The following is a 23,212-nucleotide window of genomic DNA, read 5'->3' as shown; positions in this document are numbered from 1 at the left end:
TTAGTGAATGTTCAATATGTTCAATATCCCTAACGGAATGCATGTCTTCGCCAAAAATGACAAAATACGAAGTTATATTAAAATGCAAAGATGTTATTATCATTCAGACAATAGGGGTATACAAAAAATATGATTGTAGCTTACAGCAGCGCGCGCATCTAGTTTTGTTGGTAAACGGGAAACCCGTGTATAGCCCGTGAGTTTTTCAGGTCAGAGCAACTGCCCCTCAAAATTCCTGTGCACGTCCCTGCTCGTCACCTTGTAGGCACCACCTTTACTATTTTATCTCTGTCTTTATCCATCTCTTATTCTACTCTTCTTAAATCATTTCTCTCTCTCTCTCTCTCTATATATATATATTTTTTTCCCCTCTTTGTCTTTCTCATTCAGTCTTTCTCTTTATCTCACCATTTACGCAATTTGGTAGCCATGGGAGTGGCTGCTCACCTGAGATTATGGCATTGTGACATTGTGCAATTCACCGGCTCGTCTGTGCTGGCTCCTTGAAGCATGTCTCTGAATCGTGTGTCATGCTTCACAAGTATGGTAGGAATCAGGCTACGCAAGTTTGAATTACTGAATATTACTCAACTTGTGACACAACGGAGTATGAGATATCAATCTTTCGAAAGACATAAGTATGAGAAATCAATCTTGTTTTTCTGTTTAAGTAGCCTGCAATTTTAACCAAAATCTCAGGTAGACGTTAGTTGCTGTGATTGAGGATATCGTGGAGCTAAAGTTGTTTAGCTGCTGCCTTATCTCTAATGGCCTGGCCCTGTCGCCACTGAGAAATGTTTTGGAGCGTCTTCTGCGCCGCGCTTCCTGTTCTTATAAACAGGATGGCACATGTCCTGTCTAAATGATGAAATGACAGCGATAAATCAGCTCTGTGTGCGCTGTCCCATTACAAAATGACCCGAGGTCGAGTTTGTGGACGTGGGCTCTTGGTCTCGGATAAACAGGAAGGATACATATTTAGGGAACTGAGAGGGAACTGTACACACTCCTCCTTGTGCCTCCCACAGAAGGGAGATTTATGGTGACCATGTCAAGGTAAAGGGATCCATCTAGGGTGAGGTGAGCCCCAGATTGCAGTAAATTGCATTTCTTTCTGAAGGAGGCTTATTTCCGCTAATTTGCTTTACTTTGAAGGACAGGGCAAGTGCTCTTGGTTACCATGGCGTCAGTGTGGTTATTACGGTGGCCTATTTCTGCAGTGCACAATGACATCACATGCGTCCTTGACTAAATATCCTCAGATCCATCAGACAAATATCTATGGTCAACATTTACTGCTATAACTTTTTGGACAGGGAACTATATAGTCTGATATGTTGTCACTGTAACCTGTGAAGACCATCGCCCTTCTTTTAAGTGATTCCTTGTTTTGTGCTGTAAAGACGATGGTGCATAGAGTATATGTGCAACTACATTGCCTTGTACTGTTAAACCACTTTGCTATGCCTTTTATAGAATATATGTGTGAGCGTATGGTACCGATGTGTAAACAGAAATGAGCATTATTGGGGGCCATATTCTCTGTGATTTTTGGGAGGTGGCTGATACCTTCTAGGACCATTTTTTTTTGTTGTGGTCAGGTCTTGCCCTGTCTCACTATCATTCTGTGGAATCCTTGATACTGATGGCTGTCGAGATAAAGTTAATTTTAGAAAGGAAAGCTGTTTACTTAAATCTCCTACATTTCCAGGCCGTTATCAGTCATATGATAATAATTTCAAACTTGCAGTCTGTTATAAACCTCAGATATATTATTCCTGTATTGTGATTGTTCCAATGCTTCTTCAGTATTCCAAGTTTACTGCTATCGGTACTGTTCTTGTCAGCCATTCAAATTAACGTCATACTATGCTGTAAACTTGTACCCTATTTAAGGGTTGTGTTTGTCACTGTAATAATATGTACTCAAGCTATAAATCTGGAATTTCTACAAATATCTGCATAAGCTCTGTTTTTTGGGAATAGCATATTGAAGTTCAATATCGTCTTTACTCAAAGTATTTATTTTTCTGATGTAAGAAGCCCACCAAGAAGTCTTTTTTTTGGATATATAAAAGCCCTGTGAATGTGTGTATCTAAGATCTTTGAGAAACATTGGATAGGTTCAGGTTTGATTAACTGTAGGTGCTTTGGCCTGAAAAATCATGTTCTTTTTATTTATTCAGAACCTTACCTTTTTCCAACTTGAAACTACACACAGCAATAAGTCACAGAGTCTCTCATAATCACCAAATGAGAACGACTTGGAATTTTAATTGGCTTTTAAATGGGAAAGTGTTCAGTTAAAACGAAAAAAGTAAATCTGGCAGGCAACCACACTGGGTTATGGTTTAATTAAGAGTACCGTTCTGGCAGCAGAGGCCCTTTCCCAAATACACAAAAAAAACCTTCCCTTCCCCAACTGCTGCCCAGATTCTCAGAAAGAAACGGTGAAGTACATTCTGGAGACCTACTTGCAGGAGTAATTTTGAAGTTAAGTGTCTTTAAAATGCCAATAAAATTTCACAGATGGGAGGAAATGTTGGCCTTGTCCCTGAGGTTTTTTGAGGATTTTAGAGCTATTCACTTTCATTCTCAGATGTTTTGGCCTTTATACTTTGACAGGTATTCCTGAAATTCTCATTGACGTATACAATGACACACCAAACTGTTCTGATGGACTTATCCAGTGATGCATGCTATGTAATAGAAAGCATCTTAATCTGGAATATGTATTCTGACCAACAGGATCTGCATATATTAAAACACCCAATCTGTCCCCACTCCAAAACACACACACACACATCTTCTGTTGGGGCTAAAATGGGTGGATGTCCTGTGCCTGGAGGGTGCCATGGTGGGTGAGGGCGACGCGAGTCTCCTGGGCGTAGAGGTCGGAGGGCTGTCTTTGTTCTGATTAAAAGAGCCCACTTCCACTGATTTAACAATTAAGGGGGGGTACCGAAGCCAAGAGCCCAGCTCTCACACAGGCAAAAAGAAGCCAGTCCCTGGGGACACGCACCTGAGAGTCGGAGAGCACAGCAACATGGCTCTCTGGGCTGCCTCACTGGCGTCCCTTCTCCTGGTGAGTGCTCGTGTTGATTCTTTGGTACAAATGCAACTTCTGTGTTGTGAGATTTGATTTTTGTTGCCATTATAATTTGTATGAGGTTCAGGCTATTGTGGTTGCTTGCTGATAAATGCCTCAAGTTGGGTAGAAGTCGCTGATTTGTGGCTTGGGAGGCTTGACACCTCTAAGTGTTTTGTGATGCACTGTCACGTTCAAGTGAGTTTTGTTGTTTTTAAATGTTCAGTAAATATTCACCATGTCTTGGGTTCCTTTTTTGGCTATGAAAAGGAGAGCTATTTTGGATTCGGTCATCTGAAATCGGGGGGACACCCTAGCTTTGTCTGACGTACAGAAACACTCGTTTGAGCTTTGTTTGACATGTCAGAAACACTCGTTTGGAATTATGTGCGACATGTTGAATGTGTTCCACTGAGGCAAACAGCATGGGCGCCGATCCACTTTTGCATCCTGAAACCGCTATTTGCAAACTCAAGAGGGCACGTGTGTGGTAAATAGAAGTGAAATCAGCAAATGTTTAATTTTCTGAGAAACTATACACTGTATGGCTATTGATGTCTATGAATGTGTGTTGAGTATGTGTGTGTGCACTAGAGACATTGTGATCATTTACCTCTGTGTTCTAGCTGTGTCATGTGTCCGTGCCTGTAATCAAATCTCAATGTGAAATTAAACATCTCAGTGAACCTACAATTTGCCAGCGGCTGAATATGCTTTGTTGTTTTTAATGAGATAGATAAAGAGGTTGATTTTCTTCACCAGGCTGTTGATTGCTGGCATGACCTCGACAACTCAGAGTATGACTGCTGGCCTATTGCTGAGCCCAATGATTACAATATGATAAGCTGCGGAGGTGAGTAATATCAGATGTTTAAAGGGAATCTAATATCACTGAGTGTTGGGCAAACAAGTTTTCATTTAGTTTGTTTCTGGGATTGTGAACTCACCATTTGCAATTGCAAACACAGATAAACTAAAAAAGTGAGTTGAAGTTTGATGTCTGTTTATATGAGCAACATTTGTAACATTTCAAAGACAGACTATCCAACAGTTGGCCGTGACCTTTTTTTTGCCTTCATAAGGAATGTACATTATCTGAAATAATAATACAAAATGTTCTGTTCAGAGACATAATGAGACATTTTATGATATTTTTAAATGCCTTGGATATCTATGACCAATATATGGGGTGATGTTTTGGAACATTGTGGTTCTGTGCTGCATCAGGACTCGAGATGGCCTGGGTCCAACGGCCTCCTGAGAAAGTAACGGAGGGGGAGGAGTTCAATGTTACCTATTCAGTTACGGCTGCCGACTCCTTCTATGATTATGCGGTGAAAAACAAGATCTTCCAGTTCAGGTGATCCTGCGGCATAAAAGATCATCTCCCTTAACAACGTAGCTCAACCATGACATTTAGAATTATACAAAAAGTTAACAATTTAGTATTCATCACTTGGCTAATATTTGCTTGCCATGGACAATGCTGCACTGTGCGGGCAGGACTGCTTTCTGTCGCTTCACTTGAATTGAAATAAATAGACACATACTGTCAGGTGCAAACAGTCTCTGATGCAGACCAAAGAAGAGAAAACGCATCTCTATCCATGTCATCCACTGCAGTTTCTCCAATGTATAATTGTTCCTTCAGTTTAAAACAACTGGTGTCACTGGTTGCGTGTGAAAAAAACTGACGCCTGTCGTCACTTTGGTCTGATTGGAGGTTCTCGCCTGTTTTCTTCCTTCGCAGCGATGCCTCGGAGGCCAAGCGCTTCTGTCACGAGCACGAGTGTCCCACGAACTGGAACAACGCTGACGAGCACAACTGCTGCGTGTACCACGCCAACATCCACTCTTGCCCTCTTGCCCTCATGGTCAGTAATGCCACCCATGCTCTGGAAAATGTTACACTGTAAGAAAAAGAAAAGATATGGATGTTTTTAAAAAAAAAAAAAAAAAAAAAAAACAGTTGCTGTTTTTGTTCCAACTTGCTTTTCTGTGGGGTGTGTGTGATTGTGTGTGTGTGTGTGTGTGTGTGTGTGTGTGTGTGTGTGTGTGTGTGTGTGTGTACATGTACGTGTGTGTAGGCAACAACAAGCAGCTGGGAGCCATTAAGCACACACACTGGGCCCCTGGCTGTATAATTATCTAGCTGCTGACAGTAAAACATTTGATTATTGTGAGAAGGGCTGCAATCCTACAAGTATGGCTCATCAGCGGTGCGAACGTAGGCTTTAATTAGCCCTCGTTAGGCCCTCTCCTCGCGGACACCCGGGACTCTCTACGTTGTGTACACATGCCGTGACCTTCATCTGAAGAGTGGGTCATTTGAGAAGAGAAAATTGTTTTTGATTGCCATAAGCGCTGGCCATAAGCGTCTCTGTCTTTCTCTCTCCATGGCACTGTCTCACTGTTTTCCTGTCTCACTGCCTTCCTCTCTTTCTCTCTCTCTCTCTGTGTTTGTATATGTGTGTGTGTGTTTGTATGCATCGCCTTTCCATTGCTTTCTCAAATAGAGGCAGGGGGGCATATGTGGACCCTGGATCCCAGATGATGGCGAGATTGTGACACACACTGTTTCAAAGGCAGGAAAGATGAGTCAGCAACTCTGGACATCAAAGGTGACTCAAATCCTCTTACCCCTTTCTGAAGCTGCCACATCTCAAAATTGATGAAGTAGAATTTTTTAAGTAAACGTTTTATAGGCCTATTCAGTTTAATGGGGGAAATAAAGTGTAATGCTTCACTTTAGAACAATTCTTTAGTCATGTTACAGAACTGCCCAACACTTAACTTACACTTGAAACAATCTCTGTGATGTGGATTTCCATTCAGTTTACAGTCTCTTTCACATCATTTTGATGCACTACTCAGTGGTAAGGAAATAAGATAAGATACGATAAACTTTATTGTCCCTCAAGGGGAAATTTGTCTTGGGCTGTAAAGTAAAGAAAAGTAAAGTAAAGTAAAGAAAAGTAAAGTAAAGTAAAGTAAAGTAAAGTAAAGTAAAGTAAATCACATACAGTACATGCACATACATGCAGGACATGACCCTGATACAAGGAGAAAATAGCCCTTAAAATTTGTAAGAAGGCATTATAGATCAATTGTGTAGTGGAGCTACCATTGTGTAGTGGAGCCACCATCAACACCCTCTTTGAGGCATGTCTCTTCTTGCTTTATTTTTGCACAGGTCGTGCTGGTGCACTTAGGCGTGACGTCCCTTATTGCCCATATCAAAGTGGGACAGTTGCACGCAGCACTGGAGTCCAAGGTTCTAGTCGTCAGTGCGCAAGGTCAGCAATTAGACTGTTGGTAATATCTGTCCACTGCATCATCCTATCACTGAGCCAGAACATTGTGTACCATAAAGTGGCATGGGGTTTCAAATGTTGTATACCACCAATCAGAAAAAGATGAGGGAATAAAATATACCACCGACAGTGAACTTGTGCTGACAATAGAACAGGTTGCCCTTTCTGAACAAATGGCTCTGACTGAATTTGTATAAACTGCTTAGGACATGGGGGTCTTCCTTATGGGGGTCCCTATATTCCCTATGTTCCCCGGGTCCTATATTCCCTGCTCGGGGTTAGGTTTAGGGTTAGGGTTTTTATGCAAAGCGGGGAACATAGGACCCGGGGAACATAGGTACGCTCCCACATGAGGTGGTTTTGAAGTCAATTTACAGACCAAACTGGTTTATACCATAGGCCGTATTAGCATAACCGCTTTATCAGATCGGTACTTTTTTAGTATGTCACGAGAAAAGGAGACCTGACATATATTTCTTTCTGAGACTCCTGTGTGCTTCTCGTGACTTCAGCTGTTTGCTCTTTCCTGCGTGTGTGTGTAACAGTGTGTGGAGATAACATCTGTGAGCTGGAGGAGAGCTGCCTGAACTGCCCGGCGGACTGCGGTGTCTGCCCCATGTCCATGTCCATTAAAGTTGCCATTGGGCTCCCAGTTGCCTTATTCTGCAGTGGCTTCATCTTAACCATTGTGGTGAGGCGACGCCCAGCCTTTGGGGGTTTGACCCCACTGAAGTATCTCTGTTTTGTTTTCCTCAAAGGCAGTGTGTGTGTGTGTCTGTAATTGAAAGGCACATGAAAACAGTGCAATGTGAATAAGTAAATAATGGCGAGCGCACATTTCCATCGACGACAAAGTTTTACATGGGTGCCACATGTACCAAGTAAACAGCACTGGGCAGTTTTGAAGTTAGAGCAATTACTCACAAAGCTTGAAAGCTTTTAGTAGGCATAATGGGAGTTGTTTTTTGTTTTTGTTTGTGTTTTAGTGGATTCAGTACCAAAAGCAGAAGATGTTTTGGGACGAGAGCTGGATCATCAACTACAACAACATAATGTTTGGTGAGGTGATGCCTAAAATATCATCTAAACTTCAAGGCATAAAGACAGTTTTACATCAGTAGTCCAACCTTTAATGAAAACCAGACATCCACACTCTCTTTTACTGATGAGCTTACTCCTGATGAGTCATTAGCTATCAATGCTGACAGTTCCAGTGATTGGAAACGGTTCAAAGAACGGAAATGAAAACTAGAAATGAACACAATTTTTGGATGAACATAACCGAAAATGGGAACAAAACCAATTTCACTTGTTCCGGGGTGAAAACATTATTTTCAATTTTAGATAACTAGTTAATAATGGTATTTATCGTTCCAATTAATCTTGGTTTGAATATATAAAGTGACCTGCCCACACAATGTTCCCCAGACCCCTTATAGGATGAATTTAATCAGATTTTATGAATCAATGTCTGTATAATAAGCTAGAACTACTAATTGATAAAAAGGATTTTCATATTCAGCACTATCTAACTGCCTTTTCCAAGTATGTAGCCTAAATTACTGAAACATTGTGTGAAATAACATAGGCTACCAGAGACACTAGGAAAATATCTATAGGCATGGCATGCAGTTGGTAGCACCACACATAGGTTAGGCTATTACAGGGTTTAAAGCAAGGACATTTTCTGTTCCTGAAGTTTTAACCGTTAGCCTTGATATCTAATGTGCTTTGATTTAGGCTTTAAGGCTGTTAGTACTGTATTGTGCCACTGACCATAAATCAATTTGTAAAGACAAATGTTATTTTTAAAGGAATGTTATAAACCGTTTTCTATAATGTTCTAACTGGTTACCATTTAAAGGAGAGGCTTTGGAACACTGGAACAGGAACAAAAAAATAATGTTTTTGCTCAGAACGGACCAAAATGAAAACCATTCTGTTTTCAGTCCCTGCTTCCCACATCCCTGTGTAGACCCTGTCTTGCTTTCAGCTTGACAAAAAACATTACTTTTGTGAGCATGTGGGAGTTCATCCAAACTCTCCAAGCAACCTTGACCACTGGTGCCCCCATATAACTGATCTGCTCTCCTCTCTGCCGTGGTGCTGTGTTGTCGAGGTAAAGTGTGTATCTGCTCTCCTCTCTGCCATGGTGCTGTGTTGTCGAGGTAAAGTGTGTATCTGCTCTCCTCTCTGCCGTGGTGCTGTGTTGTCGAGGTAAAGTGTGTATCTGCTCTCCTCTCTGCCATGGTGCTGTGTTGTCGAGGTAAAGTGTGTATCTGCTCTCCTCTCTGCCGTGGTGCTGTGGTGTGTAGGTAAGATGTGCTACATGGGATTCTGCAGCACCACCAGCCTACAGCCAGTGAAGAGTAGCTCCAGTGTGAGCCGGGCCACAGACGTCACCGTCTGCACCGTCACAAACTCAGGCTTCAAACCGGGCTTCATCCAGCCAGGCATTTAGTGAGTCTTGCCCTCATAACAGGCGTCATGTGGTATGAGTGTACTGTTGGGTTGTAGCTGAGGTTAGTTAATGAGGTTTGTTATCATAAATCTATATTTATTACTAAGAAGCAGACATTCCTCATGGGGTGAATTTGCATCAAGCGTGTTGGGTTCTCACTTGAGGAAAATGGAAAAGAAAATCTCTGGGGTGTTATCTTTGGTTTTTACAGAGGAAGCAAACATGTTTACAGGCTTTAAATACAATCCTTGGTGGGTTAATAAACAACAGACTACAAACCTCCATTGCTGTGTTTGTTTGCAAATAGTGATGGCAGAACTGTGGCCGTGAAAAACATTCAGAAGAAGCATTTTGCCCTCTCCAAGACTATCAGGAAAGAAGTGAAGGAGGTTCGGTGAGTGGGATGTTTGGCTGGGTGATGGTTCTAGTGTTTTGTCACCCCTATTGTTTCTGTTCTTCGTGTTGTTTTTCAATGGAAGATCATGGCCCTTTGTTTGATGTATATCTATTACTGCAACAGCTTGGTTTTATCCTTAATGTAAACCCATTTCACATTTATATCTTAAATGTATATTTATATAGATTTTATTCAAACAAATACAATTCTTTCACTAGCCATGTTTGAGAACACTCAAATGAATAGTGATTCTGATGCTGCAGTTATTTGTGTGTGCTCTGTCCGAGTTACTTCTGTTCTGCTTTTAATGTTCAAATACTGTGCATTGTGGCTACCTGTGTACTTTCAGTGTCCTTACAGTCTTTTGTAAATTGATGGTAAATAAAACATTGTGTATGCTCTTGATAAATACAGTCTGACCTAATGTTTGATCAAAACTTTGTAAAAATATTCAATATCCTAAAGGATGTTTTTGTATTTGCAGACTTACCTCACCATAACATATTTGATCAGACATTTACGTAGTGTAGTGTACTTCCTTAACAAGCAAGGCACAGCTTGCTCAAGGCTGATTGAAATCTGTTCTGTGGATTAATTTACTTAGTACTTAGATTAATACACTTAGGCAAAACTCATAGATGACTGTTTAATTGACGGGCCATTAAAAAAACCCTTTTCCTCTATCCTTCCTTGTTCTCTCTCATTGTTATTTGTTATGCCAGAGAACTGGATCACCCCAATCTCTGCAAGTTCATTGGTGGATGCATTGAAGTCCCATTTGTCAACATCATTACAGAGTACTGCCCAAAGGGAAGTCTTGCCGATGTCCTTCTGAATGAAGACATCCCAATCAATTGGGGTTTTCGGTAAATTCCCCTCGGAAATCAATTCTTACATCTTGTTGCTGCTGTATGTATTTATAGCTTAAAGTTGTTACTTCACTTCAGTGTGGTTATTGTAAATAAAGGAAAACTTGATTATTGTTTTGTATGTAGTATGGAAGAACACAAATTGGAGAAGATATAGTTAAAACTCTAAGGAACTTGATAAAGTTGTACTAATTTGTGACGGTGGATTTAGCTAAATTTGTTGTATACTGACAGTTGTCTTTTTATTGGCATATTTGCATGCTATTTACATGCTGTATGAAGCAGCTGAAATGTTGATATGTTTCCAGGTTGTCTTTTGCCACTGATATTGCTCGTGGCATGGCCTACCTGCATCAGCACAAGATTTTTCATGGAAGACTTCACTCTAGAAACTGTGTCATCGATGACCGTTGGGTCTGCAAAATTTCAGGTGATCCAGCACATCCAATCAAACACTCTGAACCTACCTGACACAACAACAAAATGTATCATGTAACAGTTTCCCTCAATTGTTTTTATTAAATTAGTCTGATGTCTATTTGTTCATAGATTATATTCCATAGTGTTTTTCCGTAGTGTCAGTATTTTATTGCGTTTATACCTCATACTAAACCCATGTATTTAACATAGTCCACTGGCGAGGTGGTCAGGCCACAGGAAATAATCAATTTGTGGTCAAATAAATAATAGGTCTTTCCTCATCTATAGACTACGGCTTAGAGGCCTACAGGAAGGAGGACTTTGAGGCCATCAGTAACACTTTCCACTGTGAGAGCCCCTACCGGATATACTGTGCCCCTGAAGTCCTCCTTGGCAGCAGTTCCAACCACACCGCTCCAGCCGACATATACAGGTGAAGTATATGGTTTGTTTACCCAAAGGCATGGCGGATGTCAATGAAGTACCCTACAGTTGTTTTCCAGTACAAATGTTTACCCATCAGCTTGACTTAGGTACATACAGGTGTTGTCATGAGACCTGACACACACACACACACACACACACACACACACACACACACACACACACACACACACACACACACACACACAGAGAGACACACACACACACACACACACACACACAAAAGGAAAATGTTTTATTTGTGATACTTGAGACATTTGCATACACCCAGTGTATATAAAGAATAGACAGGTGACTGTACATAGTGCAGTGAATCATAATCCTAACAGAGAGCTTTAAAACAACTTGAAATTCATTTTTGCCCTCTCCGTCTGCCTCAGTTATTCCATCATTTTGGTTGAGATTGCGTCCCGCAGTGATCTAATTTCTGTGAGTATGATGGCCTACCCCATGAATGAGTTGGTTAAAGCGGAAAAAGATTCAATTATTGTTGTGACACCTGTCAATCATCTTGGCACCAGGAGCAGACGGAGCTTGTAAAGCTAGACGTCATGTGGCGTCCGCAGCTTCCTGAGCTGAAACCGGGAAAAGCGGATACAGACTGCCCCGATCAGAGTGATTACTGTGAGGTGTGTCACAACAGACGTTGACAATTCTCTACATGCTCATTTTGTAGATCTGAATCTGTTTATTTGTCAAAATAAGCCACCAGAGAGTTTTGTAAATCAATACTTGCTGTTATTAATAACGTGCACATTCACACACTCACCACATGACTGATGCTCACGCAGCTCATCAAAAAGTGCTGGACACACAACGCTGCCATGAGACCAACCTTTGAGCAGGTGAAGAAGTTTCTAGACAAAATGAACCCCCACAAAGTCAGCCCTGTAGACATGATGATGAACCTGGTAGGTTTTTCTACTGTTTTCTCATGGAAGGATACCAAACCAAATGCTAATTGAATACTGTCTGCTAAGCAATATATGTTTATATATATATGTATAAAACGTTTTTTTAGATTTCTTTTTAGTTTGTGTGTTCTTATAAATAAGAGTCACACATTTGTGCACTCCCCACTCCTCAGATGGAAAAGTACAGCAAGCATTTGGAGGCTATTGTGGCTGAGCGGACACAGGATCTTCTCCAAGAGAAACAGAAGACGGACCGCTTACTCTACAGTAATTTACAACATTCTTTTTTTGTTCCACTGCCTTAAAAGCACTGTAATGACATGGCAGGTGGAATAGTAATGCAGCAATCTCCGTAGAGCATTTTCAGTAAGAAGCGCCACCTAGTGGACAACCAAAACACTTATTGGCAGAATATGTAGACTATCTACAGTATTTTGAGTGTTTACTTAACTTTACTTTACTTGATGTACTTTACTTAAGTTTTGAAATGGAGGTGAAAATATTTATCCAATTTTAAGTTCCTAGCTATTCATTAGTCTTCTTTTCTGTAATGTTGCTTCAAATAAGAAACGTGAGTCTATGAATTAGACTTGCGTAATTGAATAAATGAATACTGTAAGGCTAATTTCTGTAGGTATGTTACCAAAGCCAGTTGCTGATGACCTTCGTCAAGGACGTACAGCTGAGGCTCAGAGCTACTCCAATGCCACTGTGTATTTCAGGTGGGGGTTGCTTGGTACTGCACAGTGAACAGTGAGCACCATCTGATATTTTTCTGTTGTTTTATAGACCCTTTCAACAATAAAAACAAAAACAATGCTTGAACGTTCTATTTGGGTCCCAATCTACTTCCTCTGCATTAAGATAACATATGGAATGTTAAAAAGGAAGTCTTGTGGGGCCAACTATGATGCTGATAATGGAACTCTCTTGGAAGGGTCTATATTAACAGACACAGATTTATTTATTAGAAATGCACATGATAAATTTAGCTAATGTGCTCACTGGTCATCTGTTCCTGTCTTGCTGCAGTGACATAGTGGGTTTCACACAACTATCTGGCTCCAGTACCCCCCATCAGGTGGTGAACTTCCTCAACAAACTCTACACCACATTTGACGATATTATCGACAACTATGACGTGTATAAAGTGGAGACCATAGGAGATGCTTGTAAGTATTGCCGAGGCATTTGTTTGTAAATGCCAAATATACTGCTCAAAAAAATGAAGGGAACACTTACAGTTTTCCACAATTGTTAAAACACATTTTTTGAAACCTTCCACCCTTTTCTCCATTCTCAAACTACATTCACAGAATGTCTGACAGTTCTTGCAAAATAAAACACTCGCCTCAAAAGTTTTACTTGTGCTCAGAGCCAAGTGTCAGTGTCAGAGTACCGATCCAGTGGATGATTGAAGTGTTCCCTTAATTGTTTTGAGCAGTATACTTCCCAGGTCTATCACCTCTGGTCATTATGCATATACCTACAGACAGTGACCGCAAGAATCATCCCAGCTCTCTCTCTCTCTCTCTCTCTCTCTCTCTCTCTCTCTCTCTCTCTGTGTGTGTGTGTGTGTGTGTGTGTGTGTGTGTGTGTGTGTGTGTGTGTGTGTGTGTGTGTGTGTGTGGATGGGTGTCTCAGACATGGTGGTCTCTGGCGTGCCGAACGAGAATGGCATCAACCATGCAGGAGAGATTGCGAGCATGGCCCTGGACCTCATCAGCGTGTGCCATGCCTTTAAGATCCCCCACAAGCCCACCACACAGCTCGAGATACGGGCTGGCATCCACTCAGGTGAGGCTCGCCCACACAGCATGTCACTACTGGCAGGAAACACAGAAACCAGGATGTTAACCATGAAACCATAATTGGAATGTGGTGTGAACTGAATGTGATGTGAATGTTAAATTGGTGTTAGAATGGTACCCCAACACATTTGGAGTTCCTGTTTTCTGTTTTTAATTTACAGTATACTATGCGTCACAGCCAGAGATGGGCAAAAATACATCAAATGTATTTTCAAATAGAACATCAAATACCCTAATTTAAACGTATTAAGATTCATTCAAAATATTAAAAAATACTTTTTTTAAGGGAGCATGAAATCACTTTGCAAACCTTCCCTATCTATATACATATGTTTAATCTATTCCTTGAGAGCAACAGCTTTTCTCCACGAGACATGCCATAAATCTGCAAATAGTCAACAGATCAACTATGCTTATATCCCTGTTAAATCTCATAGCGTAAATACTATATCAGATATTTAATCAAAAAGTCACAACTGAACTTGTCAAGTGGTACAAACTAACCACAGAACCTATGCAGAATGTGGGCTTAAAGCAACCCAATGTAGTTATATTTCCTTAAAATAAAGACTTCAAACTCATGGCACTCTGACATATAATACAGAGAATGAAGTCTCTGATATTGTCAATGCATGCCCAGAATGCTTGATATTGCTTGAGGTGACATGGCGCAACTTTGTGAGCAGGGCAACTACATAACACAACCGGTTCCATGGATTCCGATTGAATGATCATGTTAATTTGCCAACTGTTTAAACTTTTCAAGAAAAATAAGTTGTCCAATATCCAAAGGAATGTGCCAGAACAACAGTACTCACAAACATTGCCCAGCAACATTGCTCAGAAAAGTGCCTTGTGTCTCATCAGCTTTGGAGGACACATACACATTACAGTCAATGTTGTCCCAAAGTTCTACCGAAAACAGGCAAACTTATAAGTGTGGGTGAGCTAGTAACCATGTGGTTGAGTGAGTGGGTTGGTGTGATTTGGCAGCATTATTAAACTTCAAAAATACACACCTATAAAGTATTTTGCTACAAACATACGCAGTCATTTACTTCAACCCAATAACATTCTAATGACAAAATACTATTTTGTATTTGAATTACATGTATCATAAATACTGCCCATCCCTGATCACAACAAAATGATTGTTTTTGGTGATGGTGTATACTGTACAATGGCTATTTTACTGTACATATCTTTCTCACAGCAGATGATCTTTTCCATGTTCTCTGCACTTACAGGGTTTCCACTGAGCCAGTCTGTTAATGACAAGCTATTTTTTCCATGAGGAATGGAGTTCCTGACAAATGAGGATGACGAATGTGACTGAGTAAAAAATGTATGCACTGACTAAGCCTTGTTAAATCCACACAGGCCCTGTGGTTGCTGGTGTTGTGGGAACGAAGATGCCCCGGTACTGTTTGTTTGGCGACACGGTGAACACGGCGTCCCGAATGGAATCCACGAGCGAAGGTGTGCGAACACAGTGAGCCGACCGCCCCATAACAGAGCAGCGCTCCTGATCTGGCACAGGTCCTGGATCATGGTGGACCTCTTTTTTTCTCGCCTGCTATCACTTGCAGCGGCACGAAAAAGATGAACACCTTCCTAATAATAGGCTAAAAATGACCTCAATTTGGCAGGAATATGGAACACAATTCTCTCTCTAATCCTCTCATTTCTGGGTTACAAACCACCACACCTCATTTTGAGAGCCACGACCTGAATGCCCCATATGAGAATTAGTTACTGAAATTGTTAATATAATAGTTGTCAATAACTCTAGCTCATCACTCCCTTCAACTGCGAAAGTCTCTGCCTGTACTCCTTAAGGTACTGGTTATCCCTTAAGGTACTGGTTATCCTACTGCAATCACATCCTGATCATTGCAACACTGCAAATTGCAACTTGAAAGTCCAGGCAAGATTCCAGTAAATACTTGTAGTCCTCCTTTTCAGAAACCAAGCATCTCATTTCCTCTCCTCTCTCTCCCCCAGCTCTGAAGATCCAGTGCAGTGCTCCCACGGCTGACCTCCTGTGTACCCTGAAAGGGTACATACTGACCTGCCGTGGATCACTTGTCGTCAAGGTAAATAGTGCTCATATTTAGTTATGCTGCTGGCAGTTATCAGGATTAGGATATGAGGGGGAAAGTATAGGCTATGTCTGCTTAGTCAATCAAAGCCCTCTTCAAATGGTTGGTAAGGGGCCAGGGAAGATATTGTAGGCTCATTCAGTCATATACACTAACAATGGAAAGTAAAATTGGTGGTTAAATTAGCTTGCTAGGAGGTGTTTTGGCTTGCTCAATCTGGTTGCCATAGAAATCTCTCCTCAAGGACACACAAGCACATTCCAGACTGACAGGATGATGCATGCACATGGCCCTCAGAGTAAAAGAAAATAGAGAAATTCTAGTGTGGCTTATTTGTAAATATAACCGGAAGTTATTTATTTGACAGGTGCTATAAATGTCAGCCACACATTTCATTTCGGCCAGAGTGTTTATGGAATATTGGGCTCAATTCTATTTCTCCAGTGTATTTTTATCCTATGCAATGAAAAAAGTGGTAGGAAATGTATGGTGCAAAGGACAAATATGTCTTTATAATTGCTTTATAATGTGTAACATTGCCTCTTTCCTTTTATGTACTGAAATAAAGTGTGAACCCAACAAAGGGTGAGGATGTAGAACACAAACGTATGTGAGTGAGGAGTATCCCCTGTGGTCCCAGAGGGATGGGATGGGGTGGGACCTCATCTGGAGCCATAGTGGTCTCAGCTGGCCATGTTCATGATGGCCCTCTCTTAATGGCACTTCATTTGCTATGCACTCTCAGAGTAGTCTGTTCCTCAAGGGGAAAGGAAACTAAATCCATAGGTCAGGAGCCCCTCATCAATTTAAATATTCTAGGGTGTTGTTTCAGAGCACAGCTCTTTGTTTTTCAGGGCAAAGGGGAGATGACAACTTGGTGGCTGGAGGCGAAGAGAGATCTGTCTGACCCACTACAGGCGGACCGAGAGCCGTACGGGGTTCCAGTGCCCGTCAGCAACTAGCCATCGGGAAAGTCATGAAAAAAGAATCATGGACAAAATACAGACTTATAAACATGTTCCAGTGTTGAATAATGTGATAGAAGGGACAAATTCAAAGAGGCACCTCATGACAAAAAGAACATTGTTCAGTAGTATACAGTATTGTATATGGATTTTGGAACAATGTTGCTATTTTTTGTCATCAATATATTATATTGTATCAATGTTTTTTGTCATCCCTTGTGAAATGTGAAATCAAATAGCGTCTCTGTAGGCCTATCGTTTGCTACGTCTGCTACGTTTTTAGATGGTCAGATGCTTGTATCCAAAGAATAACTCCAATGCACTATCCCAATGTATTTAAGGTGTTGTAGGCCTATTGAACTGCCTTAGAATATAAACACAAATGTAGCGTAGGTTCATGCCAAGCAATTCCAGTGTTCTTAGTTTTAGGCTACATCACTACAAAGTCTTAGACTATTTGAATGCCTGTTGTTAGTGTGATGTTAAACTCAACTGTAAACAAATAAAGCATTTACTACAGAAGAAGCATCTCTCAGTAAAGTTGTTTGAAGATGAATACGCATAAAACTATTAAGATTACAGCCAATGAATTTGCAAGGTCTTCGTTGCCTGACGACGAGTTCTCCAATGAATGACTGCGCAGCTGATTATACCCGCCGTGAAGTGAAAGCACGGCTGTATCAGTGCAGTCCTACAGTCCTCGACAGAATACTGTCTTCAAAACAGCTGTGAGTAGCCTACATGGTTTTGTTCTTGTGGACTTAATCTAGGCAATTTTTTCCATAGTATCGACAGATAACTGTTTGACCTGATTCCGCAATAGTAGCCTAGACTCTAACAGAATTGAAATGTTGCGCAGGATAGGATAGTTGATATCGACCTCTGACTGCAATAATCTTTATGAAAACAACACTGAACCCCATTTTAATAGGCTATAGGTGTTAATCAGTGCATGCAATGCTATTGTGTTTTTCGTAATGATTTACCTTCCATACAGTGACGATGTCTAATTTTCCGTATAGTGTCGATGCTTAATTTTAATCGTGAAGTCTTGGCCGACTGTAAATCTCAGTCAGTGCAGTGCCCGTCTAATAAGCCGTTGTGTAGGCTATAATATTTATAATGACTATTTATAATGACTGGATGGCTACTCCGTCACCGACTTCTAGTCTGTGTTAATCTGTTTTAAAGTGTTTTGTGAACTTCTAAGTATGTATGATCTTAGACATAGTTCTCTACATAGGCTATGACATGTTCTCTTTTAACTAGACATAATGTTATGACTAATGTTTCATCAGTTATTAACAGTTAACAGTTTGTTCCCTGTCTGGTCTTGACTGTTAGTAGCCTACGCAGGTGACAGACTCACATTTTGGTGTTTGTTTTGGTACTTACGGTACATTGTTTCTAGCCTATTACTATCTTTACTTCAGCAAGAACATAGAAAAACAGTGTCAACATTATCTTAAAGATGCCAACAAATATATTGCTCTAGCCTAATAAACAATTTCTCAGAATGTACATGTGCTACATTAAAATCCTTTACGTAAGAATATTTCTGCTCACAGACCCTGGACCCTATAGGGAGTAGCCTATTTCCACTGCAGTGATGCCAGAATCCACACAAGGTGACTATTGCTTTATTATCATTATTAATAGACTAACTTGAACAACAATGCATGTCTCAATGAATGCTTTTGTTTTTTTCTGGGTTTGGAGATCACTAAGTCACTTTCTCCTGCTCTACATTTTGCTGGTCTCGTGTGAGACAAGCCATATTAAGAAGTCAGAAATAACAGCTGAAGGCTATTTAAGGATCTTGTGACTTTGACTGACCTCAACTTCAAAGATGACTTGCCTAATTATGTCTAGTCAAATGAAGTCAGAAACAGACTAGTCTTGTACTGTGTGATACAATACTCTGACTTGTTTTAAAATGACCCAATTAGGTATCACTCCACTGACCTATATGTAGCTAGCCTACCCTATACTCTAGGTGTACTGAGTGTGTTAAGATTTACCCCCATATTGTTTGAATGGTATAACAGTTTACATGTTTCTCTTTTGTCTTTATACAGAGTTTCCAGACATTTCCTATGATTCTTACAGGAACAAAGGGAATCTCCTGGGTCATTACACTCAGTCTACTAACTTTTATAGTCCGATAAGTGACTTTTGTACAGAAGACAACATCCCAGAATGTATTTTGTACCTGAACCAGGCGAGTGGCATTTGTTGGTTGACTTCCTTAATTAGTGAAAGTATGCACAATGCATTAGAATTATTATTGCTGTTTACTATTTGGGGGATTTTGGGAGGGACTTGATTTTAGCTTCATTTGTATTGATTGTTGTATCCATGTCCATGTCGACTGCCTTTTACCCCCTGTACCTTTTTTTCCCTTCTTTTTTTGATTTCAACTTACCTTAACTTCTAACAAACACATTGAACCATATGTGATTAGCCACAGCTTTCTGTGCATCTACTGTATCATACTGTAAACCCACCTCCCTTCACCTTGTAGGAGGCTGCATCCCTGGGTTTCCCTGCTGTCCAGCCAGACCCAGAGGGAGGTGACGGGGGGCTGGACGTGGATGTGGTATCCCTGCTGAACAGCATGTATGCCCTGCTGGAACGGCACCACCGGGTCCTGAGGGCCCTGGACCAGCTGGAGGCTGAGAGGCTCCGCAGTGTTGGCGACATGCAGAGGCAGCAGCTCAGCCAAGGCCGGCTCAAGGTGAGCTGCTGTCGGCCACTCTCCCCGCCTGGCCCACTTAACGGGGGTATTATTAGTAGCAGGAAGTTGTTATGTGGGTTACCTGCGCACAGGGACAGGAGTGAACTAACTACATGCATAGATAGATGACTAAATACTTGAACATGAACCTGAAGTTGTAGAAGTAAAGTTATGACCTTTCACACCTCAGAATGGAAATACAAACAACATGTACATTATCTGTGAACTGGTTGGGCCAAATATGCCTGTAAAGAAATCTGTGTGAATATCAGTAGCTCACCATATCTAGAGACTGGAGACCAGAAAGTACCATATTTTTAAATGATCTGGTTAAGTGTTTTCACAGGAAATCAGAGACTCTGAATGTCTTGATTGTATTTTCTCAGGATCAACTTGAAATAACCAAGAGGGAAAATGCAAGACTTCAGGAAGAGAAAGGCAGCTGCAGTTAAATATTAAAAGCCTGAAGAAATCTCTTAAAAATGAAAAAGAGGAGGTAAGAGAGACAATCATTCACTCCAAGATATGTTTTTATAGTGAAGAGCTCCTTGTGAGATTAAGTGGTAAATGGTCACCTGGCATTTCCATTATATGGTAGTAAATTGTTCACTTCATACTTTGCATATATAAAACACACAAATACAAATGTATTAACCAGCAAGGCATATTACTGTATGTATGGCCTAGAGACAATAATAATCTTAATGAGTGGCCTTTCCCAGATTTAATTCCACTTATTACATCTTACACAATTTAGAGTAATCATTCAAGCACAAGGTGATGCAATATGATTTTTATAATGTTGCACATTTTCTAATTTACTATTGATTTTGATCTTATTAGACCTTATAATTAGAGTTAAAAAAAGATGTACCATTCTGCAGTAAACTCATATCACAATGGCATCAACAGGTGCAGAAGCTGCAGAACATTCGAGCAAGTCGCTCTATGCAGTACAATCATGATATGAAAAGAAAAGAAAGAGAATACTACAAGCTGAAGGAGCATTTAAATCAGCTATTGATTGATAAAAAGGATAACAAACAAGGTGTGTATGAAGGATCTCCTCAGTAGCCAGTGGCTGTATTACCTGTGCTACATAATATACAATATACTATTGTGAACCAATGATATGCGTATGTCTTTAAATAGTGACAATACAATATTATTTTGGCAAATTTAGAGATGCGCCCCACAGGCTTCCTAAAATGAGTGACTTGAGTTTTTCTCCTCAACAGCTATTGAAGTTCTGAATTGTGTGGGTAGATCAGATGGAAGGAGAGGTCAGTGGAAAACTAGAAAGACAGAAGCCAGGTAAACAGTATTTTGATTTCTGTAATATTAATAAAAGTTATTGGATGTGTGTTATTCCGAAGGGGAATGCAGTGCTTGAAAGATGAAAGAGTTTGTGGCTTTGAGTAAGCATAGAATAAAAAGTGAGAACTAACTTGAGAACCTTGCAAGAACTGCTGTAGTCTAAAATGATACAAACTGAACATTGAGTGTTTTTAACTGACTAGAGTTTGTGACGTTACATGTGTTTTGCAGGCTGGTGTAAAATGGAACACCATGGGCCCTAAAGTGCATGAACTATAGCTATCGTGTGGCGTGTGGGCACATTGAGCTGACTTATCAATGTTTGCAGTTTACGTCTTGCCCATGGTGTTGAATTAGCTGATTGATTTTGCCTATAAGCTTAGTTAGACTTTGCCCATCATTCAAAAGAGGGCCCTCTGTTTTTTTAGGCATGAGGAAGAGATGTACCAGACTCTCCTGAATGACTTCGATAACCGTCAGCGCGAGCTGATGCTGGAGAATGTAGAGCTGCGGAAAGTGCTTCAGCAAATCAAAAAAGAGATGATCAGTATCTTAAGTCCAAAGCAGTCTAGCTGGAGAGAAGTGAGGCAGGAACACTGCGAAAACCAGGTCAGTCATCTGACCCATGTACCAACCATTCTTCTTGCTGATGTAGCAGCACAGGGTTCTGAGTTAAAATATTAATTTGTTAGGGCCTATACCTTTGTAAAATATTCTTTATTACAGAATAAGCTGTTAAATCAACCTATAAAATAATTATTAATATTTTTGTATAGCACTCTTTTTCTAGAATGTCTATTACTTAATGCTTCCTAAATGCAGCATTAAGTACCTGTCTATGCATTATTTATTATGCTTCTGTCCTCCCAGGATGTAGGTTCTGATGAGGAGGTTGTGTGCGAATCTGGCCGGGATAGCTTGGAACAGAGCTGTGAGCAAGCCAAAGAAGAGCTAACTAACAGCATTCGCCAGCAGTGGAGGAAACTCAAACACCACGTGGAAAAACTAGATAGCCAAGGTGCTCACAGAGAGGCTTTTCCAGGGAAAAAAGACTCACATTTTTTGCCTAATTTCGAAGCATATTTAGGAAATGAAAACAAGATATTGAGGTTCCCTTTTTACAGAGCTTATGATATCTTTAAAAGCTATTTTCAGTATTCAGTATTCCAAAAACGACCTAAAAATGTCCTGTTTTGTAACATTCTGAACCTGAAAAACAACTGAAAGAAAAGTCGCTCCTTTAGCTTCTTGGAAGGCATACTTTTAACAGTGCTACATGACAGTATGTGAGACTGCCCTCATTAGCCATGTGTTTATTTGCCCCAGTGTCCTTGGGTCACATTCAGCAGAAGGACAGTGAGGTCATGGCCATAGAGGCCCATGACAAGGAGATGGACCAGCTCCGGCAGGAGATCCAGCAGTGCAAGGACTTCATCCACACGCAGCAGCAGCTCCTGCAGGTGAACATGACCCACACACTGAGATTGGCTAAAGTCCTTTTAGGCAAGTCCCTCCACTCGGCGGCCATATTGCACCACTTTTTGGGCACTCATCGGGCATCCGTTTCGGCAGAAATGCGTGTGCGCAAGGCTTCACGACACCAATCTTGCTCCAGCGGCGAGATCACAACACATGATTGGCACGATGTCTTCACAACAAACCACATTATTGGCTCAATGTATTCACAACACAGCACATGATTGGCTCAATGTATTCACATGTCGACGTTTTGCCGCGGAAGGGGTGGGATATGTGTAGACAACTGCCATATTGCCGTTACAAACTAACCCCATGCATTTCTATAAAGGAGTTTTTGAGTGCTGTGTCTCCTCATTAGAAAGTTTCTGGATTGGCACCTCACCTGTTGCCACCCAGATATGTAGTCAGAGGGAGCTAACACAGGGATGCGGTAGTAGAACATCCTTTATGTTCATAAATCACATATGACCTTACTGTAATTTCAATTTCAATTTTTAATTTAATTTCACTTATAGAGCGCCAGAACATTACACATGGCGCTTTACAGAATGTTAGACAATCAGAGAAAAGAAAAGGAGGCCCATGGGTAACAGGGTAACCGGGGTAACAGGGGCGAGGAAAAACTCCCTAGAATTGGGGATACATATAGGAAGAAACCTCAAGCAGATCCACGACTCAAGGACCTGACCCATCTGCCTAGGGTCAGTTACAGAACAGTAAGGTCTGTATACATGATAAATGCATAAGTTAGTTAGATGTAGAGAATAGAACATGGTGTTTAAAGCCACCTGTGGGGTTAATGTGGCTTGCACCTCTGCCAACTGACACAGGGGTTTCTACGGGGTTCACACAGGGTCTGAAAACCTTGAAACCTCGTTGAGTCCTTGAAAAGTC

General features: G+C 40.8%; 2 protein-coding genes across 3 annotated transcripts in view; both read left to right on the top strand.

The window, feature by feature from the left end:
- The first annotated feature begins 2,650 nt into the window (after positions 1–2,650).
- LOC125300454 (atrial natriuretic peptide receptor 2-like) lies at positions 2,651–17,286 on the top strand. Of its 2 annotated transcripts, XM_048252412.1 has the most exons (23): positions 2,651–3,085; positions 3,851–3,941; positions 4,316–4,448; positions 4,839–4,962; positions 5,605–5,709; positions 6,282–6,384; positions 6,948–7,093; positions 7,389–7,461; positions 8,718–8,862; positions 9,171–9,257; positions 9,983–10,126; positions 10,438–10,559; positions 10,838–10,982; positions 11,374–11,422; positions 11,515–11,622; positions 11,785–11,904; positions 12,081–12,174; positions 12,542–12,629; positions 12,940–13,079; positions 13,552–13,704; positions 15,099–15,197; positions 15,723–15,814; positions 16,675–17,286. In XM_048252412.1, exons 1-23 carry the CDS (start codon positions 3,047–3,049, stop codon positions 16,780–16,782), a joined length of 2,508 nt encoding a protein of 835 aa, XP_048108369.1. In that variant the 5' UTR covers positions 2,651–3,046; the 3' UTR covers positions 16,783–17,286. The 2 variants fall into 2 exon arrangements, with proteins under 2 accessions (XP_048108369.1, XP_048108371.1); XM_048252414.1 differs by lacking the exons at positions 2,651–3,085; positions 3,851–3,941; positions 4,316–4,448; positions 4,839–4,962 and adding an exon at positions 5,306–5,407 and having other exon boundaries at positions 16,675–17,283.
- Positions 17,287–17,431: 145 nt separating this feature from the next.
- Positions 17,432–23,212, top strand: part of LOC125300455 (afadin- and alpha-actinin-binding protein-like) — a gene marked incomplete in the record, with an annotated part of 7,871 nt that continues 2,090 nt past the window's right edge. The window contains 11 exon segments of the mRNA XM_048252415.1: positions 17,432–17,513; positions 18,354–18,413; positions 18,864–19,006; positions 19,310–19,522; positions 19,909–19,951; positions 19,954–20,018; positions 20,435–20,570; positions 20,761–20,836; positions 21,268–21,448; positions 21,710–21,857; positions 22,166–22,299. Of these exon segments, the coding sequence (XP_048108372.1) occupies positions 18,395–18,413; positions 18,864–19,006; positions 19,310–19,522; positions 19,909–19,951; positions 19,954–20,018; positions 20,435–20,570; positions 20,761–20,836; positions 21,268–21,448; positions 21,710–21,857; positions 22,166–22,299 (1,158 nt within the window).

The sequence above is a fragment of the Alosa alosa genome, chromosome 9, assembly GCF_017589495.1.
Source record: "Alosa alosa isolate M-15738 ecotype Scorff River chromosome 9, AALO_Geno_1.1, whole genome shotgun sequence".
Lineage (NCBI taxonomy): Eukaryota > Metazoa > Chordata > Actinopteri > Clupeiformes > Clupeidae > Alosa > Alosa alosa.
The sequence above is the reverse complement of the archived record's forward strand: the minus strand, read 5'-3'. Positions and strand labels throughout refer to the sequence as shown.